General features: G+C 42.1%; 2 protein-coding genes and 1 pseudogene across 6 annotated transcripts; 1 reads left to right on the top strand and 2 right to left on the bottom strand.

The window, feature by feature from the left end:
• Window positions 1–6,872, bottom strand: part of LOC109479012 — a 16,937-nt pseudogene extending 10,065 nt beyond the window's left edge.
• A 186-nt stretch (window positions 6,873–7,058) lies between these two features.
• On the top strand, window positions 7,059–11,579 carry LOC109478971 (CMP-N-acetylneuraminate-poly-alpha-2,8-sialyltransferase-like). The gene is made up of 5 exons (XM_019780802.1): window positions 7,059–7,446; window positions 8,693–8,809; window positions 8,924–9,187; window positions 9,485–10,009; window positions 10,373–11,579. Exons 1-5 carry the CDS (start codon window positions 7,418–7,420, stop codon window positions 10,650–10,652), a joined length of 1,215 nt encoding a protein of 404 aa, XP_019636361.1. The 5' UTR covers window positions 7,059–7,417; the 3' UTR covers window positions 10,653–11,579.
• A 512-nt stretch (window positions 11,580–12,091) lies between these two features.
• LOC109478993 (calcium vector protein) lies at window positions 12,092–21,732 on the bottom strand. Of its 5 annotated transcripts, none has more exons than XM_019780832.1 (8): window positions 20,835–20,936; window positions 20,090–20,098; window positions 17,466–17,508; window positions 15,763–15,909; window positions 15,330–15,424; window positions 14,962–15,112; window positions 13,531–13,605; window positions 12,092–12,655 (listed from the first exon to the last, which is right to left on the bottom strand). In XM_019780832.1, exons 1-7 carry the CDS (start codon window positions 20,835–20,837, stop codon window positions 13,556–13,558), a joined length of 498 nt encoding a protein of 165 aa, XP_019636391.1. In that variant the 5' UTR covers window positions 20,838–20,936; the 3' UTR covers window positions 12,092–12,655; window positions 13,531–13,555. The 5 variants fall into 5 exon arrangements, with proteins under 5 accessions (XP_019636391.1, XP_019636390.1, XP_019636394.1 ...); XM_019780831.1 differs by lacking the exon at window positions 13,531–13,605 and adding an exon at window positions 13,900–13,970 and having other exon boundaries at window positions 20,835–20,931; XM_019780835.1 differs by lacking the exons at window positions 13,531–13,605; window positions 20,090–20,098; window positions 20,835–20,936 and adding exons at window positions 13,900–13,970; window positions 21,581–21,732.
• Between the last annotated feature and the right edge of the window lie 1,676 nt (window positions 21,733–23,408).

Genomic DNA, 23,408 nt, shown 5'->3' with positions numbered 1-23,408 from the left:
CCTGCCCCCACTGGTAGCCCTCCCTGATCCTGCCCCCACTGGTAGCCCTCCCTGATCCTGCCCTCACTGGTAGCCCTCCCTGATCCTGCCCCCACTCGTAGCCCTCCCTGATCCTGCCCCCACTCGTAGCCCTCCCTGATCCTGCCCCCACTCGTAGCCCTCCCTGATCCTGCCCCCACTCGTAGCGCTCCCTGATCCTGCCCCCACTCGTAGCCCTCCCTAATTTGAATGAAAGTCGGTAACAGGTACTTACTAACGTGATACACCAGAAACCCCACCACTCCCACATTAATCAGTACAAAGACGATGAGGCATATTTTCCATGGTAAAGTGAAGGTGGGCTGTGGCGACTCAATCATGGCGATGTCTTCCTCACTCGCTCCGACGTACTTCTCGGGATCGTCCTCAGATGGATCTGCCAGGAGATCCGCGCCTTCTGTGGGATCATTGGTCGACAGTGGCTCCGGGATCTCGTACAGTACGTCCTGAACTTCGTCCTTGTTTAAAGGGGTATAGTCCCCTGTAAGAGTTAAAGAGAGTCGGCAAGGAGTATGATTGCATCGTCTCATGAAAGGTCTAGCGCCTGTGCATGTATACTAGTATGTCAAGCAACGACCAAGGCTTCTCGCCACCTGCTGTAAGCTAGCTGTCACCAGCCATTCAGGCAAAGAAAGCAACGGACGATCTCGCTAGCACGATTTTATTAAATTTCATCATAATGAAATATTCTTGACAAAATGTTCAATTCAACATCAAATACAAAATGTAAACCTACCGTTTCCATCATTTTCAGGTGATATGGTGGTCAGATTATAGTATTCTTCTTCCATGATATTTCCTGAGTGGAAAAAATGAACGTGAGCGTGACTAGCATATTGAAGGAACATATATCCACGAAAACACAATCAGACAGACAGACATATCAAGACAATACCACCCTGTGAACTAGTAGGTCCTTCCATTGACCTTGACTGTTTGTCAGTTGCCACACAAGGTTGATAAGTTACTAATTATGCCAACTCTGAATCACTCTCGCAACTCTGCAGTCTTTTACTTCCTGTCACTTTACGGTGAACATGACTAGCATATGAAAACATTACCTCCATTCACGGAGGTAATGACGAATCATGATGACGACGTTTTATATAAGGGCTGGCGAGATATTCTCCAAGCAGAGGTTTAGGCTTTGACTCATAATTTTGGCGTGTTTTAGGCGTGTTTTATTTTTTTAGCTAAGATTATTTTCTGTAAGCCAGCCTTCGGATGGCAAATGGATACTAACTCTCTGGCAAAAGGATACAGGCTGGCTAATTTGATACTGACTTCGAAGCCACAAAAAGATTGGAGATCGATTAATTACTGTTATAACTAGTTTTTACTTTATAATGATCTGATACTAGTGTGGTCTTGTGACTGGTCACGCGTGAATGTGTACCGCGGAAATGGCGCGGTGCCAGCCGCTATCAGACGGGAACAAAAGGCCTCTCCTTCCGGGCGGACGGGCGATTCTCCTTTCGTTTTCGGAAACGGCCAAGTGTCGATTACACACGGGCTAAATATGCTGACTACTTCTGCTTTGAGCAGTGAATGGTTACTGGGGCAAGAAAAAAACGTTGTATTTCCGATCTCAGTCCCGAAAGAAATAAGTTGGTAGGTAGGGATTTTCAGATTTCGCATTTCGGATGTTCGAATCATGATCCAAATACAGTTTAACTATGTAAAACTAAAGTGCATCCGAACCAGAGCTGTCTCTGGGAGCCGTCCCTCCGTTTGCTTGTGGGGAAGGGACAAATGTTTTACCCAATTTACGACATTAAAAACTCCTTTAAAATGTATAAGACAACGTTTCAGAGGGTATGAAATCCAGATATATCAAATTAAAAATTTTGTGGCCTTGCTAGTCGAAAAAGCTTGGGTCGGTAGGTTTTTTTGTAGAGTCGGTCAAAAAAAACAGGAAGCACTTCTTTCTCCTAGGCCGAGATGTTATATTGACATTGGCATTGCCGTTTCAAGCTGCACTTTGTTTGGTCTTGGCGCTGTCTTGGATGAAAGCAACACAACAGACTGGAGTCTACAATGACGTATATTGTTTGCAAAGGCAAATGGAGAGATGGTACACGACTAGAATATAGGAAGTCTAATCTCTGATACTAACCGGGCGATAGTTAAGGATGAGGAGGTTAGAGATTTTTCTGTGTACAGCTGTGTCTCTTTTGTGTACGGCTGTGTCTACACGACAGTAACCCCCTTCCCAATATTCCTCAAAATATAATTAAGAATATCTTTAATGTGCAATTTCTAGACATATTCTTGGCGAATTATCCCTCAAGCAGCCCCCCGACCCATACGTTCTGGTCTTTCCCTAACAATTTATGTTAGTCATAACAGGAAACATGTTAAGATATATCAAGACATATCATGCCACTTTAAAATATACTAGTAGTCAAAACTTCTCAAAAAGACCACTCAGGGGACCGATGAAGTATGGTCTATGTGGACAGGTGGTCACTATAGACAGGACTTATAATGCCTTTGTCCTTAGGAAAATTATCCAAGGGACCCCAAAAAAGTAGTCACATTGGTCAGGTGGTCTTTTGTATACATATTAAAGAGGTGGTCACTTGTACAGGTTTTGACAATACAAATTACAACTTACAGCAGTATCTTCAATGCAGTATTCATCCATGTAATGTCACCGGCATAGTTACATAATGTCTTATTGTTCAGCTCTTAAACAAACATAAACCTTACCTTATCAGTCTAGCCTTGACTCGAGGTAAACAACGTAGGCCAAGAGCGTTCCGGTAAAAAGAGAGCTTTACCAAACTTGTTCCAGACAGTCTAACATAACATGCTCTTTGCTGTAACGTTAGAAATCTCGGCCGAATGTTGGCGAAAGTTGTTGTACCACTTCCGCTATTCTCACCCCGTGAAACGTCGGCTGAGAGCCAGAGAGCTTTTGTTTGGGGAGTTGTGTGTTGTGTCAGAGGTTAAAGGTGTTTCCTGTTAGTCTGTGCAAGTCGTCATGACGTCATTGGTCCTTCTGATGGTCTGTTCAAGGAGCGCAAAGAAGCGTAAACGCATCGCTGATTTTCTCTCCCACTTTAAGCTGATGACATGCAAATGTATTTATATATCACTGTGTTCTTATCTCATTTCTAGCTGATTACATGCAAATGTAAATATATCGCTGTTTTCTCTCTCTTTTTAGCAGATCACATACAAATGTATGTATAGCGATATTTTCTCTCTTTTTTAGAGATCACTCAAACTCTCATTGAGTTCAAGTATAGCTGCGCACAGTCAAAACAATAGATAGGGACAAAGGCGAAACCTTATTTTCCCATGCTTTCTACTCTTTAAGTACAGGGGCTAGTTCATTAGCAAGTAAGGGGGTGGGGAGGCAGGGGAAAGCCATGATGATGATATTGGGAACATAAAACGTCTAGCTTTCGTAACTTTCTTTAATTGCAAATGCATATAATTCCATGATAATTCCAAGTACATTTAAATTTATAGTATGACACAGCCGCATTGCCACATTAGACACAGCCGCATCGCACTAGTAGCTACTTCAAAAAGCATCATGCTTCACTACAGTTGAAGATGACTGCTTAAAAAAGGTCTGCATGGGGGTAACGGTTGACGATTAATTCAACAGGGCCGACAACGATTAACGGTAAATTCAGGGCGGTCGGCAACGATTAACGGTAAATTGAACGGGCTGTACCGATGACACTTAATTAACGGTGAATCAGAATAGCCCATAACGGTTAACGGAAAATGGCATGCAGGCCCATAGACACATAGTGTACAAGTCCATTAGAGATTAGGCACATAGTGTGTTCATCATAACATCCTTGAAACGTGTGTTTTACATGTCTTTAACGTATGTTATGTTTTGCTCTTGCCCTTTGCGTCTTTGCCTTTAAAGTCTTTAAACCTCGTCAATTTCCCACTGCCTGCAGGGCTACCTTTATCCGCTAGGTGCGTCTGTTCACATTTATCTATAACATGTCTGATGATGCCGAGTTTGTCATAACGCCGGCTGATGGCATAATCCACGGAAAAATTTCTGATCTCATTCTTAAGATCGTCGTTAGGGTAGTAGTGATAACTGACGTTTCTTCCATTCGCGTCTTTAAGAAATGGGTAGAATCCGTAAAGACTGATTCGTGTGCAGAAAGTCAACGCCGTGTAGAGTGCCAACATTCCGGTCGTTTCCAGGTCAACCTTGCCCAACTGTTGAGCCAAGTCCGGCATTGTTGCTTTTACGGTGCTGAAAAGAATATAAAGAACGTATGGGTATATACAGTATCATATCATATCATATCATATCATATCACAAGACAAAGGTTCAACATATAGGGACAAGAAATTGGAGATTTCAGAACTCCGGGAAGCGTTTTGAGGTTTTGTGATACATGAATGTATTGAAACTGTGGAGGGGTCGTATGGTGTAATTCAATCTGGTATTACATAATCGGGAATTACACCGCTTCCTGAATTCCTCCACATATTGACCACTTACTCCCTTGCTATCAATCAACTGTCAAAATCACCTCCCACCCACCATGCAACCGAAACTACTATGATAAACAGAGACACAAGCCTACACCTTTGCCATCCAATACTTTTTTTTTAGAAAATTCCTTAAATCACATTTTTATCACTTACCAGTAACTTGAGGAACTGATTTTTTTCTATACTCACTTTCTGATGGTAAATGCAGGGCTGACAATGTTCTTCATCAGCGTAAATGCCAGTTTGTGTTTTCTTGCAATTTTGATCAGACATTCTATATCATCCATCCATTCTCTTCTCTTGCCTCTGGCAAATACGAGGATTGAAGCGTTCATATGTTTCAGTCTTGGAGAGTAGACATCTTTAGAACCACGCTGGTACAGAGACTGGTTCATTTTGAGAAGAATGTCCTTGTTTAAAAATGTGACGTTTCTCTTGCTGCCGACATCATGTTCGTAACCGACCGTTGGAGCGACGCTGAACCTGATGACGTAATCATGCGCGTCAATCTCACCACCGCAAAGGCTGCCGGTCAGGATCCCGCTGTTGCCGACGAGTGCGCATGTCTGGTAGTGACGTATGGTGTTATGGTCTTCCAGTTTGCACGTTTGGTGACCTTTGACTTCTTTCCGGCACATTAAGATTTGTTTGGAGCTCGGTATAATTTCTCTGTTGTCCATTCCATGCGGAGGGTACAGACTATCAACTAGTTTAGTATCAACCAGTTTCCTGAAATGGTGACCATGAGGGGTAAAAATCAATGGACTTATCCTATTTTGTAAACAAAAATAAACTTTCTATTTTGTTAATGTTAAATATTCTCACCGTTTAATACATGTTTTGTCCTTTGCACTTTCATAATAGATGCAGGAAATTATATAATAATCGGATTTTTCAGCCTTACGGGGAGTATTTCAGGTCAATCCACCAACGTGCTTTCAACCTACTTTGTCCGGAAGAACAGACACACAAACCTACAGCTCAGCCACCCAAAACAATACTTCCTATCAGGACATTTTCCTTACCTAATTTCTTTCAGTGCTCCACTGTTGATCGGCCAGTTGTTCCAAGTTGAAGACGAAGTCTTTGCATACCTCTTGCCAATGTTGGTTAGATTGAAGTATTTCTCTACAATTTTCACTGATACATTCCCATTCGCTGAAGCCATCCTTGCTCCTAGCCTATATATGAAGACCGGAATTTCAATACCTTTTTGGAAATTAAAGGCAATTTTACCACATAAAAATGGATAGTTTGTCTTTTCCTCACCGGATTAAAATCTGGAGGCATGATGATGATGATGATTGTTTATTTTCAGTAAAAGCAATGTTTTAACCAAATAAATAAGAGATCAGGCAAACCTTTTAACGAGTCTCCTTGCATTGCTGAATGACCTCTTTTCTTTTGGTAGGATTATTCCTGGCTTCCGTAGGACAATACTGCAAAGAAGATTAAAAATCTGTTAATAACTTTAGAAAGAATAGACAAATTTAGAAAGAATAGACACATTTGGAAAGATTAGACACATTTAGAAAGATTAGACACATTTAGAAAGAATAGACACGTTTAGAAAGAATAGACACATTTAGAAAGAATAGACCCATTTAGAAAGAATAGACACATGCAACTATTTGAGCTTATACGTTGAGAGGGGGGAGGGGATGTACCTGATATTATCACGGCTTCCGAGATAAAATCTCCCGTCATTCATTGCGTCTGACCAGACAGTGTCGAGTGGACTCCAGCCGTCTGCCGGATCAGACTCATCTTCTACTTCGTACTCCTCCAAGTCTAGGCTTGAGCTGAAAAAAATATTTCAAAAAATAAATTATTAATATAAAACTGGAAATCTAGAAACTTTTGCAGTATGGATATTATGTAAGTCGAAGTCCCTGAGACGTATTTAAAACATGTTAAGACCTTCATCTTTGGCACATTACCCACAATTCATCTCACTGCGCATGCGCAACTGGAACTATGAATCCGTGCTTTTGGGGTGATGTTTACAATGTACATATTCTACGAGTTAGAATACTTAATTTCAGAAAAAACTAAAAACATCACTGAAAATTTGTAATTTCAACGCTGAATCTTACCTGATATTTCGCTGCTCTTTCCAGTTGTTGGTCATGACTAGGAAAGCGAGTCCTATAACAATAAACCCCAAGAGGAGCCTCCACACACTCTTGGCCCCTCTCGGTCGCCATTTTTGGAAAAACCTTGAGAGAATCATCTTAACAGGTCACCTGTGAACAATTTGTGTCATGAAATAACAAAACCATCATAGACATATCTTCATATCTGGCAAGAGTTGTACGAGAAAACGATTTTAGTTCAAACTAAGATGGTTTCTACATGTGTAAGTTACAACATTTGATACTTGGAGGCATTTTTTTGCCACTTCATAGAGAGAAACAAAATATTTTCTTACCTGTGTATGTTGTTAGCGCGCATGCTCTTGAGAACACCGTGCCAGCATCTGGTCGGACCGGTCTTTTGATTGGATAATTCCTCAGGGCGGAGTCTCGGAGACAAAAGAGTACCGATCATCTTACTTCCGAAGGGAATCCTTCTGCATGTTATTATCTGAAGTAGTCTACCGTCAATGTTTTCAAAATGTAAAACAAAATCATGGAACTGGAAGTGGTAACGTACCGGCGACTGAAGAGGGCATATACTGTGAATGTAAAACGCGGCAAGTCAGCTCCACCATCAGTACACTACATACAGGGCTACCGAGAATTCGAAAACCATTCAACCAATCAGAGCGCCCGAAGGAATTCACCTGTCGTTCTCGACCTGTTTTACAAGCTCTGTTGTCATTCGTGCAGCATAGGTCACAACTCTACAAAACGTTTTCACGGGGCTTCAGCTCAATCAATCCTTGTCAGGAATGCGCATGCCCTTGCTCCTTTACTTCAGGTATGTGAGTGTTTGCTTAAACAATTCATTCTTTGGAAGAGGTGGCAATGTTTCTTACATTCGTGGCATTTCAAGCATGTTTCTTGTTAGATCACAATTCGGATGTCAGTAGCAGTAGAAATTTTTGTATTAATATAACGCCAACAGTCTGCACTCTTCTAATTGTTTCAGCTTCCTTAAAAGCAGTATTTTCGCCATAAACATTATTTTGACGGTTATTCTTGGACTAAAACCAAAAATAAGCTTCAATTCTTGTACAAGTGGCGGCCATAGTTACAAGGGACGTATTGGAACATCTTGATTGACAGATAGGGCTTAACATGCAATTAAGAATTCAATTTAAATATATAGGACCAAAAGTAGCTCAACTTCAGGCGCATGCTTTGTTGCGTAGCTTAAGCATCACAAGTTGCTGTTGCAAAATTGTAGGTATGTCAAAATAGTACATGTATCTACAAGCGAAATTGCTAAGTTGCTTCATTTGTGCCTTAATTGAATCTTTACTGACTTCGTCCATGTTATAAGTATTCACCATGTTTGTAGCTCAACTGTGTCTTTTTCGGCATTATGGAGTAGTGACTTCTTCACAATATTCATGTTTGGGTCTGGTGCATAACTTGATATATATCTACTAACACGACAAACAGATTGGATTGAATATAGGTCAGATATATGTGTACAATTATGTGTCGGTGTGTGAGAACTAATCAGGTGTAAAATTACAGTCGCCTGTTTTTACGTCACAGTCCCTATTATACCCCTGTCATTATGCTGGTCAATGACCTCGAAGTCACATAGCCATAGTAGTTTAAAAGCGCCGCCGGCGGATCTTTGCAGTATGACAGAATTGGGTCACCAAGATGACCAGTCCATTGGAGGGAGAGAAGGAGAGAGAGGGAGAGATAGAGGGGAGAGAGAGAGAGAGAAAGAGAGAGAGAATTTTGTTGTAAATCTTTCAGAAGAACCAATCTATCACATTACGGTGGCCATAACTTGATAAATTGGAATAGTCCCTAATTACAAAAGGTCAGACACAGGATGTTAGGTCCCATCAGTCGGCTAGCAGCCAGCAGGAAGTCTGTTCCTTTTAGTGGAAAAAAATCATAGAGAGGTAGAAATATAAAGTAATGAATTAGATACTAGTATATACGTACTAGTATGTCACGGAGGTATGAAATCCCCGACTTCTTGTTGCAATTTGTTTTCTCCCCCATCCTAAACAAACATGTACCTGTACATTACCCAGGTGGTCTACTCCCATGAGGCGCCTGCGCGGTACGCTGACTTTGGTCTTGGTCTCAACTTTGACCTTTCTGTTCTTCGCGTTCGTGTACCTCAGTTGGAACTGTTCTCGGAATGCGAGGTACTTGAAGATATTTTTTGTTTCGTATATTTCATATATCTTTATTTGTTTTATGAAAAGGATAGCATCATTAGCAACGTATAAACGGGTTTATTGCGCTTGGCTTCTATTTAGATTGATGTCTCTCAAAAAAGTTGGAGTCAGCAGTGTCCAGCGGCGTGCCTTGATGGAGGAGGATGTCAGCTTGATGGCAGCCATTAGTGACGTCATCTTGCCATCTGCGCATGCGCCAAACAACAGGAGCTACTACACTGCCTCCCAAAAAGGAAAAACCAACACAAGCAGACCTTTTCCTGCTAACTACAGATTCGAAAAGATTGATAAGTGGAGCACGTGGGACATCTGGTTTATAGACGAACAAGTCTTGAGGAAATTCAGGTAAGACAAATGAACGCCAGTGTATCATAACCAACCTCGTTTTCGGGCAAGCTCACGCGCAGTCTCGCCGGCTATGTTCTCGCGGGAGTACATTTCAAAATGGCGGCTGTAATTGGAATGTGTTACCTACACAATGTGTTGTACTGTGAAGTAGTTTTAAACGTACATATTGCAGCTGATCGTGCTGTGCAGTACAGTATCAAAACTGTTCAACAGATTCATGTTTTTACGTCTGTAAGAAAGTTTGCTTTTATTTTAGATAAAGTTAAATTGATGTTTTGTTCTTTGATATTTTAGGACACTCTCTCGTGCTCTACTTCCAAAGGGCGGGATGGCCAAGAATGAAATAAGGTGGGACTCGACTAAAGTCCACAAATGTGTCAGGAAAGCAAAAGGTGGCTCAACATGCAAGCTAGACGACAAAAACACCATACGTCACTACAACACATGCGCAATCGTCGGCAAAAGCGGCATCCTGACCGGCAGCCTTTGCGGTGGTGAGATTGACGCGCATGATTACGTCATCAGGTTCAGCGTCGCTCCAACGGTTGGTTACGAACATGACGTCGGCAGCAAGAGAGACATCACGTTTTTAAATAAGGACGTTCTTCTTAAAATAAGCAAATCCCTGCGTTTGCCGGATCCCAGAAATCTCTATACGCAGCGTCTGAAGAGTATGAACGCTTCAATCCTCATGTTTGATAAAGGAAAGACCAAAGAATGGAACGCAGACATGAAAAGTCTCATCACGATAGCCAGGAAAAATAAACTTTGCTTCACTCTTAGAAAGAATACCAAAAATCTCGGAATCATAATTAGAGGGTGAGTATCCACTCCACCTATTTGTGACTTTGTTTATAAAAAATATAAGTTTGTAAATTTTGCCTTAATTCAACATCCTTAGTATCTCGCTGACTCTGTCTATGTATTTCCAACTTGCCTCCATAAGGTAATATACATGCAAATGAAATAACCTTTTCTGGGAACTTTCTGGGACCTTTGACCTAACTTCCTGTCATTTCCCTAGATGTGCTTAGCATGTGAAAATGGATACGGAATCACAAGCAAACAAACACACAAACGCGTTGAACACAACCTCCACAGTCCACATACGAAGGTAAATAACTCTAAACTTGTCTAAGACTTACCTTTAATAATGCTTGGAATGTATACCTTGTTTTTCAGTATCATCAGCCAAGAAATGCCTGACTTGGCCCGGCATCTCGTAGGAGGAGTGGACACGACCGGAATGTTGTCTGTCTTCATGGCTTCCACCTTCTGTCGCAGAATAAACCTTTACGGCTTCTATCCTTTTTCCAAAGACACTCACGGCAAAGGCATCCGCTATCACTACTACGACAACGTCAAACCGAAACGTAAGGATGACTTCCCGGTGGAGTATATGGTTAGCAAACGTCTGCACAGCCTGAGGGTAGTCAATCATGTCATTGATAAGTGTCGATAAGGGCCACCTAGCGTCAGGAAGGTTTACTGCAATCTTGCCTTCATAGATGCGGTGGTCTGTCGGTTAGTGTTCCTACTTCTGGGCCATAGGGTCAGAGGCTCCATCCTACCCGGTGGAGTATATGGTTAGCAAATGTCTGCACAACCAGAGGATAGTGAATTATGTCATTGATAAGTGAGGATAAGCGCCACCAAGCGGCGGCACTGTTTACTGCAATCTTGCCTTCAGGGAGAATGTTCAGGGATGCTGTGGTTTATAGGTTAGCGATCCTACGTCTGGGCCGTAAGGTCAGTTGTTCCATCTAAACTTTGAAGTCCTTTGATGAAGGCCGTCTTAACATATCTATAGCTCACGATAAATTCATCAGGAGTTCTAAACTTCGCTTTGGATAGACAGGGTAACGGCTATAGCTACATTAGAACATTCTTGGTCTTATTGAGTGTTATAGTGCTATATTTAGTAATAAAGTTATTATTAGTTCAGAAGGCATCCTCGTTTATTGAACGATTTTATGCGCAGTTTTTCTTTTAATTCTATTAATGGGTGTCGTTGATATTCTAGCTGTATTTATACATCTTATTATGTTGCGTATTTCGGAGATACAAGAATGAAATGAACAATTCTGACTGTGAATCTGACTTATGTGTTATATCTCTGTAATTAAGCCAGTTTGCAATAGAAATCAAATACAAATCAGTAAAGCGGAACCTATAATCATGCACAGTGTGATGCATTGTGGGTAATAGGTCAAATTTGAAGGCCTCTGAGACCAGAACTGTTTACAAGTTTGGGGCGATCACCTTTTATTTCACGCATGCGCAGCTCAAACCGGGAACCGGTTTATTGCTAGAAATTTGGATATTCACTGACAGTAATTAGGGTCAAAGAACGATAACAAGACAATACAATTTTCTTCAATAATGGCTAGCAGTGGGCTCACCTTGATAGACCCTTCTCTTGTTGGATATTGGCGGCCATGACATCTATTGCTACTGCTTTCTTGTGGCTACATCTTGGAATAGTCCTTTCTTTGCTCGCTTCTATACTTTGAAAGGCACCATTGTCATCATGGAGTGGCTTCAGAACTGTTCTTCGGTGTAATAAGAAATCACAAGTTTCTATACGCGAAGCTGTCATGTGCATGTCTGTTTGGACCAACCCACCAGAGATCAACAAAATGTAAGACGGAGCGTGATTGGCTGGTAGCTAATTGACCTGCATTCTTCGCGAGATTTGGACAGCTGGTATCTGAAGCAATTGAAACGACAATCTAATTAGCTTGTTAATTAAAAGCATATTACCCATAATGAGTCACAGTTCGTCAAACTAGGTTATTGTCGCTAGGCTGTTCATACCTGAACCTCTGAGATCTTATTCTTCAGTGTACATGTATATGATTACTTTACTTACATGGGACACATAAAATGACAGAATCCTTATTCGAAGACAACACAGACTTTATTACATGTTGTACACGCTTGATGTTACATGCCGTCACCAACCTGGTCGAGCGCTGGCAATAACAACAAAGCTAATCTCAATTTTACCATACTCAGATGGAAAATGAAGACGCTCAAATAACCCCTATATTCCCGGACAGTCCCTCCAAAAATCCCTCACACTAACGCTAAGGTTAACTTAACTGAACCGTATCAAAACTCACCAATAAGACTATGCCGTAAAGTACATGTACAGTAATGTCGCAAAAAAACGTTAATTTTACACATTCCAAAATGAACATTACAGCTAATTTTTTTTTGTATGTGTGGCTTGCCGTAGTGTAGAGTTACTTGTAGGATCTTAAATAAATGACGAACGAGTGGTTGCGACTTGCTTCGGGTGACGACGTCACTGGTTGGCAGGAAGTGACGTCATGATGATGTCAACACTGGCAGGAAGTGACGTCAGAGATGATCTACCCAATAGCTGTGTTTGGTGTTTCCACCCTCGATGTTAATCTCTCATCAGTTCAGCCTTTGAACGGCGCATAAGATTTATAAATTCTAAAAGGCAAATAGAAACATTCAAATGAATATAATGTTACGTAAACATATGTGGTTGAATATGATTCGCTCTAATATAACGATTTCCAAACGACAACGTAAGACAAACTCGAGACAATAGCCGACTAACTTACGAAACATTGAAGTACGTTCTTCACGGATACATTAAAACGAGATTGATAAAACTTTACTCCATTCATACACTATTCACTTTAATACATACAAAGCACACACAGCAATGAGAGGTAATCGACGAAAAAGTCAGTAAAATTGGACTTATTAACAGGTCAATTATTCAATTATTATTCAACAGTTCCTTCGGTGAAACTTCGTAACAGACGGATCTAGAACGTATAAAACACACGGGCTATCTCTAACTCCAGATTAGTGGTAAGATATACGTATACATCTCATATACATGTATATCAATTCAAACAAACTAACGGAACGGACTTGTCAAACGTTGAACAAATAGTGGGTGACGAAATCGATTTAAAAAATCATCATCGACAACGATAGACAGAAAAAAACAGACCAAAAACAATTTTGGGGAAAAACAGAGCGATGCTTTGTGGGTCATATTCGCGTAGGAAGTTAGATAAAGATTAACTTTTTCGGATCGAGGGGGAAGCTAGCATGATGTTTTCTAATTTTCTAAAAACTCTCTTGCATGCAGGGGGTTACCAAGATAAAGAAAGAGCGTTTCCGAGAGTTCAAATTTCAGCCTTTTCGTGGCTAGCCCCCATTGCTACGAACTTGTAGAAAAGATGGCGATTGTGAAGAACTTGTCGTGAGTTTAGCGACAGATTTGAATTGAGGTTAAAGAAGCAGAAAGATGACAGCAGATTTCGTTCACGACAACCCATAATAGTCACCTTCTGTAAGGACAGTTGGACCACGTTAAATTTCCTTCAATGCGTTCTTCGACTTCCGGATGAGATCCATAAACTCTGTTCACAGAGGACAAAACGAACATGCCATGAAGGTCACAAAAACATGCTCATGCTACCCTCCTGGCATGGGGAAGGGGGGCATGTTCACGTGACCATCACGTGATATTTCACGTGACCATCACATGACAAAAGCTGTTGGCTGAGGAGAGTGCTGCCACCCGACATGCACCAGTGCAACCCGCGAAAATGTCTGTTCCTATCCCTCACACCTGTTTACTCTGCTTGACCACAGTGATGAAAAGAAGAGAAGAGAGTAGAAAAAAGGAATGGTGCGTTTGGCGTCAGTAGTACCTGTGAATCCTGTGGACTAACTTAAGCCTCCTTCAGCGCATTCTTGGACTTTTTGATCAGGTCCATGAACTCTGTAGACAGAACATAAGGTTATGGAAGCTATCCTTCTTCCCATCTGTTAGTGCAGGGGAAAGTACGTCCGGTTTGGTGCAGTTCTAGATGAATCCAGCGGGGTGATGATGATGATGAAATGTATGATCGTCATGGATTAATTCTGGTGGTTTTGTAAGGGTGAGGAGAGGCGTAAGTGAAAAACGAAAGTCGAAAATAGATATAAAAGGGTGGAAGTGGAAGATGGATAGGAGTGGAGGACAGAAAATCTGCCAGAGAAGGTTTTTTTATGAGGTAAAAGGCAGCTCTGGGCTGAGGCATTGAGGGTTAGATGTTAATGAGCACATGAAACATGAACAGGAGCAAAACAACAGAAACGACGAGAAATACAGACAGAATTCCATTAATAGAAAGTGACAGAAAAAGTGACAAAAGTGAATGATTCTAGAAATAGGAGATATGTTGTGGAAGTGGTGTCCATGTTGTGATGGATTGTGTATGAAGATGCTGATGACATGCGAAATCATAAATTGTATCATCTCGTGCAGTTCGCCAGGTGGCGTCCGTGAGTGGTTGCTGCCAAGAATAAAAACAACTGGAAGCAACTGGAAGCAACCCAACTTTAAATGATACTCAAGAAAAGAAATATTGGCAAAAACATTTATGATAAGCACATATCCTTTACATGCCTCTGAAAAATAAAAATGTGCATATAAACAAGCGTACAGGTTCTCTATATAACACCATATTCATGCTAATCTTACTTCATATGTGTATCATAATCATTGTTGACAAGAAAATAACATGACCCATGCATTGATATATTTAATAGAGTATGTGTGACTTTGTGATTGTGTAGGTGGGTGTCCGTTTGGTTGGTCAGGGGGTAGGTGGGTGATTGTTGTGGGTGGGTGTTTGTTGGGTGGGTCAGGGAATGGGTGGGTGTGTAACTGGTTGATTGCGTGGGTGGGTGTCCGTTGAATGAGCTGGGGGGTGGGTGGGTGTCCGTACCGGGGATATCGATGACACCGTTGCCGTCCTCGTCGGCTTCCTTCATTGCCTCCTCTACCTCGGCGTCTGTCAGTGGCTCCTCGCCGACCTTCTGCATGATGAACTTGAACTCGTCGAAGTCGATCACACCGTCACCGTTGGCGTCGAAAACCTGGGTGGTAGGGCGGACTGGGTGAGTTCTACCGGCCAATACAAGGGATGGCCTTCAAATGGCAAGCATTTTCACAAAAATTCCACGGTTGGCTGAAGATTCGACTCTAGTACACCCATCAGGACCGTCCGCCCAGGACGCTCTACATGCTCGAGCGACGCTCTACCTGGGCGAACGGGCTCACGAGGCCCTCGTGCGAATAAGTGAAGAGGTGCACCTTGAACGCCCTCAGGATCTCCTCCTCGTCGTCCTGACGCACCCACTTGGAGCACAGGGTCAACCACTCCTCGGGGCCGAGGTTCTTCTTGTCTCCTGGAAGCGAGAGAGGTAAATTTGACAAAGTGTAAGAAAATATTTAAACTTCAAACCTTCGGTACACGGTTTCAGTTACAGTTTCAACTTTGTGAAATTTTGTAGCATTGGAAGAAATGTTGTTTTACAATTAGTGCTGTGAACCTGTCACATACGTCGTACGAGTTTTTGTCGTGCGGTTTTCAATGAGGCTACGACATGACCGACCGTTAAAAGTCCGTTGGATTTTGAGGACATTTTCACGACCGATCCAAGAATGTCGTAAACCTGTCGTATACGACGTTCGTGACTAAATCCTAACGGAAGGCACGACGTTATCCCGACAAAGATTTTTTTACCCTTGGGCCCCCGGGCCTCCTTCATGATGGCTTCCGTCTCCCTCTTGGTGTAGGTCTGGCCCAGCTTGGTCAGCATGTCCATGGTGTCTGAAACGGGCGCGATGTTCTCTGCGTTCCTGTCGAAGATGTCGAAGATCTTCATGCACTCTGAAACGTAAAGAAACGACAGAACGTCAGCCGTGACTATATGGGACAATACTCTACGTTTGGACCCCACATCTTTAAACACTGCTGCAAAGTACATGCTTCCTCTTTGTAAATTTGATGTGTATATCAAGGAGGTTAAACCTCCCCGGTATATCTAATATGTTTTCCGTTCTTCCCTTGATTGACGTGTTTTCAAAATGCCCTTAACTACCAAGGAGAGAAGGCATCATGGGACACCCAGGTGCATCATGGTCCGGGTCAAGTTTGTTTTGCTTTGATGTGCTGCACATGTGGAGTTCATGACCAACGCTCGCGGGCACAAATTAAAGTCATTTCTTGACTGACTTGTTTTCTTAGACATTATTGACTCAAGCCGAACAAGGAAATAATTCTAGTCGCCCTTCATCTTGCTAATTGCAACCTATTCTCTTAAGTTCAATTGGATTTGAGAGATGTATAGATGTGTGCTTAAATGTTGCGTAAATACCATTTGGCTTTTGTCAAGGCCTTTTGCTTTTATACCCAATAATGCGCTTCGTTAGGTCTGTCAAAAAACGTGCTGTGACGCCAGCATGGTAGACGTTACAACGTTTCTGATTGGCTGACGGTGGCTAAGGACGTCATTGCTCGCGTCAGCGTGCCTTGTGTGTGTTTGTGACAAGGACAGTCAGATAAACCGGTTCAGACGGGTTCCCATATTGGGACCTGCTGGAATTTGCTGATGGGCGCTGGAGGTCAGAGCCGGAATTATATCAGCTGTCGTGGACTGGTCCATATCATGTTCTGCGAGAGGGGTGTATAGGTCAATAAGGCATGTGAACTCGTCATATTTTTTTCCACCATGTATATTGAAGAACAGCCTTTTTCCATCGTCTTCAAGCGGTTCCAATACCATTTTAAATTTTAATCTAAAAAACATTTTTGAAGACCCTTTAAAATCCGTACACCCAAACGTTATGTCCTAACCAGGACGCAACGTCTCTCACCATTGGCTGTCAGCTGCCACATTCCACGATGTTAAAAATAACTGTAGTCGAGTGCTATCTAAGATGAGACAAAGGTTTTCACAATGGCATTCTTGGTCGGTACGAATGCTGCACAATTCGGTTGTTTCCCGACGATTCCTGTAGTTTAGCCTCCGGTACATCCTTAAACGATGGCCGGTATGTGCGGTATGCCGGGTCCCGTGATAGCCGACAGGGAAGGCCTTCAAATAACTCCCTTCCAATTTCAGAAACGTGAAGCCAATCCGCAGTCTTCCCACAAAACTGTAGCTCAGCAAGAAATTGCAGAATCGGAATTCCTGGTTGTTGCACGGTTGATTTCTTCCGTTGTTGTCAGAGCGCGACAAGACAGGCTGTCTGGTTGGAGGCACAGCGTCTTGAGACGTTTGTCCGGTAAGCCAACAACCAATCAGGAAAGGTCAAACACATCTTCAAATTGCCCTCATATATAGCAGTCCTATTGACAAGCTGTACATTTACAACTGCGGTTCTTTTGATGGAAACATTTGGATAGATGACGCAATTCTGACGTGAATCTGACGTAGCACTTACCATCCTTCTCCTCTGGACCCAACGCCCTTGCCTTTGGTGCGGCCTGGAATTGACAATTAAAAAAACGTCAGACTTTGTATACAAGCATAACATCTTTTTCAACAACTAACCTCCTGGCGAAGGTAATAACTCTCAAAATAGCACATACGAATTGGGCTAAGTCCCCATCCTCTCAAAGACTAACAGATGGAAAAAATATCACACAATCTACAATTTGACTAAAACTATTACATGTTCCGTTCCATTGTTGATCTGTTATTTTTAGGATAGATAGGGGTGACAAAGAAATTTTCCCTAACCAACGATAACACAAAACTAGCACATAATTCCAACGCGTTAAAATGAGTGATTCGACAGGGAGAACATTTAATAGGCCATTTAACATTCTGGACCCACGATAGTATACTTTAAAATACGTTAAAATGGGTTACGATATCTACAGAAAATACGTTTCATGAAGAAGTGGCATGAAAGGAGGCAGTAGCATAGATCTACTGAACACCTATCATGTACTAAAAATGCTACGAAAAGATGTTTTGCGAGAAGTTTTGTTAGGCGGACTTGGCGGGGTGGGCGGTCATTAGTACATCGTACTAAAGCCACGTGATTATCACGTGATATACATACCGCTTTATCTTCCGCCTGTATCACGATAAGAAAATACATAACAACACACAAACACCATTAGTAACAGTTCTACACGACTGTCGGACAATCTTGTCCAGACATAGACACATCTACGACATCTATTTTACTACGGAATGATCTTTACACAACAACGGTGTTGCGTTAGTTTTGTGATGATTTTAAAGATGGCGAGAAGAATAGTTTGCTGAAAATTGTTTAATTGTGATGTTCAATACTAAATGAAGTCGTTATTTTTATGATATTAGGCTTATTTTAGTTTATTCATCTCAGAAAGTAGGGGAGGGGGTGATTGTATGATGCGAAAGTGTCATGGCGGCCACAGAAGGCCAGTTGCATGATGGGATAGTTGGTCACGTGGGTGAAGAGAGAGATGGAGGAACACGGGGACTGAAAAAATGAGGGCACAACCAGCATGTAACGTTTAGCTGCATTGATTGGCAACAGTATTACTTTTAATTTGCCAGTTGAAAGTTTTACACAAAAAATGAGGATCATAGTGCCTTGAGATTTTGCGAAGGACAAGAAAATGACATGATAGGAGAATCATGCATACAAACAAAAAATGCCGCGCAGAAATAATTCTGACGACACGTCAGATAAAAACTTAAAACAAAACAATGAATACAAGCCCGGAAAAAATAAACTGAAACATACAGCACCCAGTGCACTGAACAAGGCTTTAAAACAAAGATTGCTGAACTAAACGAAATAAAACAAAACGAAATCCAGAATTGAAGGCAGTTGATAAGTACGTAAATAGAACTTTACAACAACACAGCTGGCTAGCATGGTTTTACTAACTTGTCATCATTCAATAGCTTTGCCATGTTACTGCTTTTGTAAGTGAAAGAATATGGTGTGTTTCATGACATTCTATACATTTTGAACAACAATGCATAGAAGTACTACTAGTGTATACCATCAAACAAAAGAAAAGACCACATAACACACTATAGTCACTCAGAATGCAACGAATATATAAGAGAGATGCTGCATGTGTGCAATGCTTTCTCAGGTACAATACACCGCCCCCCTCCCCACCCTGTACCCAAAATGCCCGTCGCACCGAAGCATTCGCGGAATGGCAAACTTGCTGGGCAGTGGGACATACAACCAGTACACGGCGACATTAACATGCGATTGCTTACCATGCTTGTTTTTCCCGCCATATATAGGGTCACAGAAACTGATACGGGGGGGGGGGGAGCAAACGTGTGATCACGTGACCTAAGATAACCTTAGACAGTGACCGAATTTTTTCTCAACTCTCCCCACAAGCATTATGAAGGGTCAAGACTTATACATTGTTTCCAAACAATACCGAATAGGTCATACCCAAAAGGGCTCACACACACAAAAGTGAGCTGAAAAAAATGAGTTTGCATTGGCGAACTGCAATGCGTCTAGCCTGCTATATTGCGTTGCTATTTTTGTATGCATTACTATGGGAGGAACGCCCGTGCCTCAAATGTAAGCCAATTCTGTAGACCCAGTTGGCGCGACATGTTAAAGATCAAATAACACCGGACTGACAGCTACTCAAAAATGTATGCAAGGTCCAGAGAATTTACGCCTTAGCGAAGTTCATAAAAGAGAAAGAGACTCTTCTGCTCTTTTGCATTTCTTTTCTAACAAATAGCTTTCTTTTTCTGTTCCAAGGCTAAAGATTTTAAGATTGAGCTTAAATACGCACAATTTACAACAATCTTGAATTTTTGTGTTCTGTTAAAATTAATACCCGATAACATTGTTGCTTTACCAGCATTTATCGGGAAAAGTTGATTAACAAGTTTTTTTTACTAATATAGAATATGGTTAGGATCGCGTAATTGTAGCAGGCCGTATCGTTTTTACAAGGAATTTGTGGATAATGTAATGTGATATTTTGGGGAAGTTAACGCTGATGGGGGAAGGATATATTTAGAACGAAAGGACAAGAAGGAGGGTGGGGGGCACACGACTCAAATCGTACTTACCACGTCACCCTGAGATTTTCAGGGGCAGAAAGAATGAAAAAGAAGCGTTAGTGTGCGTTCCTCGTAGCTGTTTTACTGTTATACAGCAACCTGGATATCTAACAAGACAAGCTTGAGAGAGAAGCATAAAAAGAGGGGGGAGGGGGGCACCAGATAGAACATAAGGAAAGAACTGACTACGGCAAAACTTACAGGAAAGAAAAATACGTGAGCAACAAAGAGTACAGATAATATTAGATGCCATTGTGTAAAAATGTATTGAAACAAGCCATTGCACACGAAGGCCATTTTAAGGGCGATACCAAACTCGTGGCGGCCATATCAAGTCCAAACATGAGCCCTGCATTCCCAAATCCAAAAATAAAAACGTGCAGGATTTTCTAGCAGGCATATAGTAGATCTGCTTTCTGTTTTATTTTAGGTACAGCAAGAAAATGGGATCATTCTCTGTTCTAAAGCTTCGTGACACTATGTTTAGTTCCCACGAGGTCTTATACCAAGCCTAAGTAGGAACAGTACACGTTCTTTAACACCCTGGACAGCATGTTCTTATCACTGACATAATACATATGTCGCTATGGCGAAGTTCCCACTACAGCGCAAGCAGCTGGCTAGCACACTAGTACCAGCCAAAACAAGCCCGCCAAAAGTTGGCCATTTCTCTCAGGCAAACACGCTAACACATGCCTTGTAGCATCCAAGGGGAAATGGATTCTGAGAGAAACTTGCAGACGACAATACCTACCATTTTGTTTCTGGACTGGAAGGCTTGTAGAAGACCCTTTGCAAAACTATCCGGTAGGGAGCTATCGCAACTATTGGGTAAATATGTCGCCCGCCGTGGAGGCTTTTTAAAAAGGAGGCTGATTTGCATAATTTATGCATGTCTCTTGCCGTAGTGGACGAATAAGGAAGTGTGCGCACGAGCGCGTCGTACCAGAGACCGACTGATATTTTTGGAGCGCCTGGGTGTCAGGGTCCCTAGTGCGGAGAACATTCTTTCCACGGCAGAATATTCAAGACCCACCACAGCTTTTCTTTCCTTTTCTCTCCATTTTCTGTTTTCAATATGATAGCGTAACAAAATTAGTTTACAACAAACAACACGTATAGTCGAAAAACAATCAATCTATTTGTGGGTTGCAATTAAAGTTTTCCCTTGAGTATACGTGCATATATCCTCGTATCTGCCAGCTAGAGCTGGATAGAGTCCAAGGATTGTATCTCATACAAGCTAGCCTGTATCATCACTACATCTAGAACAGAAACATGAGGCCCGTCAGTGGCATAGATTACATGCCAAGTCTACCGCCATGACTGTAAAGTCTGATGCAGTGTCCAGATAGCGGAAACGCAATGCGGTCAGGGCCGAGTTTACATACGGCGTGCTACGGTACATTCAACCCCGCTGACCTCTCTAACATTGCCCGCCAGCCAGTGACAGAAAAGTTTGGAACCGCCGATTCAGCATTTGTGCCTGTTAATACTCACCACAGCCGGTGAAGAAGTCGTCTTAGCCGCCGCTGTTTTCGCCGCCGGTTTCTTAGTCGCCATATCTTCAAGTAATCCTTCTTAAGGAAAGTCCTACTAAGACCTATGGGTGGTGTGCTTCTTATACCGCGGTCTGCCTTGTACTGAAGGAGGACGTCTTGTCTTGGAGCTGATATCTGATAAGACCACGTAATTTGCTTTTTGCGTGTTTCTGTCCTAAATAAGGCGATGTCTTGTCGTGTGCTTGTATACAAATACGATCTTAAAGTCGCCCGTGGATTGGTCCAGGGTTTGCCTTCGGAGATAAACAACTTGTGTCACGTTTCACATGATTGACGCATGTTTCGCACGATCAGAATTAACGAGCAGATAGAAGATAGGTGAGGAGCTACAAGTATCTTGTCTTCAGAAGAAAGAAGGGACTTAACACATTCATGTTGTCATCGAGGTAAATTGTTTTGCCTGGTTTTCTTAACGATGTTTACGTTGACAGAGACGGGCACCGGGCGGGCTTGATTCTGTCAGACTTTCGGTGGCGGGAATGACGTCATAATCAAACGACAGTTGGCAGCACAGTTGGAATCAGGAAAACCACTACAGTGTTCGGACTTCGGAGGTTCTGGAAATCGTATGTAGACGGAAACTATTTGTCAGACGTTGGCCTGGAGGCGGGTCTGAACTGTCAAGTTTAGGCATTTGGCATGTTTTTGGCTGTTTCACGTCAAATGACGTAGAGATTTGAACTATGCTGACGTAAAGTCGAGAGGTACAGTAGGGGGAACCGCAGTCTTAGCTCAAGAGGACGGGGACACAATGAGCCTCCCCTCTGTAAATTCTATATACGAACAAGGCAAAGATCTCAGACCTCCATGAAGTATTCAGAGTTGTTGTGGCCCATTGGTTTCCTGTTTTACTCATTATTGCGAATCAAGTTCTCGCTAAATCTGTGTAACTGTTATGCATTTCCCACTGGCTTCCATAAGGCAAAAGACATCAATATAGCAGGGTATTGAAGAATCAATTTAAAAATGAGGTAACATTTGTACCATTCACTTCCTCCCTTCAGCCTACGGGGAGATCATATTGACCCACAATTCGACCTTCCTGTCAATCTGCTGCTACACCGTTTCCTAGCTATAGCTAAGTTCCTGTCACTTTACTGTATTCATATATTCAAGCAAACAAACAAACACACTGAAAAGAATAATCTCCCAACACGGAGGCAAAAACCCTTCATTGATAAGACAGTCGATCCTATGTCCTATCATTTCCTACATTTTGTACAAGAAAAAAACGAAAGCTTCTTATTCCCACTCCCAGCCCTCAAGCAAGGAAACCTCCCGTGCCAGTTATCCAAACTGACAGCGACCCGGCGAAGTTGAATGTCAGCCCAAGACAAATATTTAGACCCGCGGTGGCCGGTAGGAGTGGCGGTGGATGTTCCCTTCCTGGCGGCCTACATGATGTTTCCTTCCACCGAACCTCTGTTCAACGTTAGACAGGTTTCAGGCCATGGGACGTACCAAATGGGAAGCGTAGAAGAGGGGGTAATTTGAGTGCGTCTTAATTTTTCAGCATTTTCTTCACATTGACATGTGCTCGGATATGCGGATACGACATGTTTCTGGCCAAGGGACGTACCAATTTGAATCGTAACAGGGGGAGTGAAGATTTGAAAGCGTTTTATTTTTTGAGCACTCTCTTTCATGTCTTTCAAATGTTTGAGAACTCTTTTTCTTCTGTCCTGTTCCTATTTGGTTAATTTTCTGTTTTTGTGAGTTCAGCATTTACGGGAAAACGGGAAAAAGAAGGAAACAAGACCAGATTT

Source organism: Branchiostoma belcheri, unplaced genomic scaffold (genome assembly GCF_001625305.1).
Source record: "Branchiostoma belcheri isolate BF01 breed outbred unplaced genomic scaffold, Haploidv18h27 scaffold46, whole genome shotgun sequence".
In the NCBI taxonomy this organism is placed as follows: Eukaryota; Metazoa; Chordata; class Leptocardii; order Amphioxiformes; family Branchiostomatidae; genus Branchiostoma; species Branchiostoma belcheri.
The sequence above is the reverse complement of the archived record's forward strand: the minus strand, read 5'-3'. Positions and strand labels throughout refer to the sequence as shown.

Coding starts and splice junctions, on each gene's coding strand:
- LOC109478971 (XM_019780802.1), top strand. CDS start 7,418: ATGCGCATGCCCTTGCTCCTTTACTTCAG. Junction 7,447..8,692: donor CCCTTGCTCCTTTACTTCAG/GTATGTGAGTGT, acceptor TACATTACCCAG/GTGGTCTACTCCCATGAGGC. Junction 9,188..9,484: donor CAAGTCTTGAGGAAATTCAG/GTAAGACAAATG, acceptor TTGATATTTTAG/GACACTCTCTCGTGCTCTAC.
- LOC109478993 (XM_019780835.1), bottom strand. CDS start 21,643: ATGGCGACTAAGAAACCGGCGGCGAAAACAGCGGCGGCTAAGACGACT. Junction 17,509..21,580: donor CGACTTCTTCACCGGCTGTG/GTGAGTATTAAC, acceptor TGTCAATTCCAG/GCCGCACCAAAGGCAAGGGC. Junction 15,910..17,465: donor GGGTCCAGAGGAGAAGGATG/GTAAGTGCTACG, acceptor TTTACGTTTCAG/AGTGCATGAAGATCTTCGAC.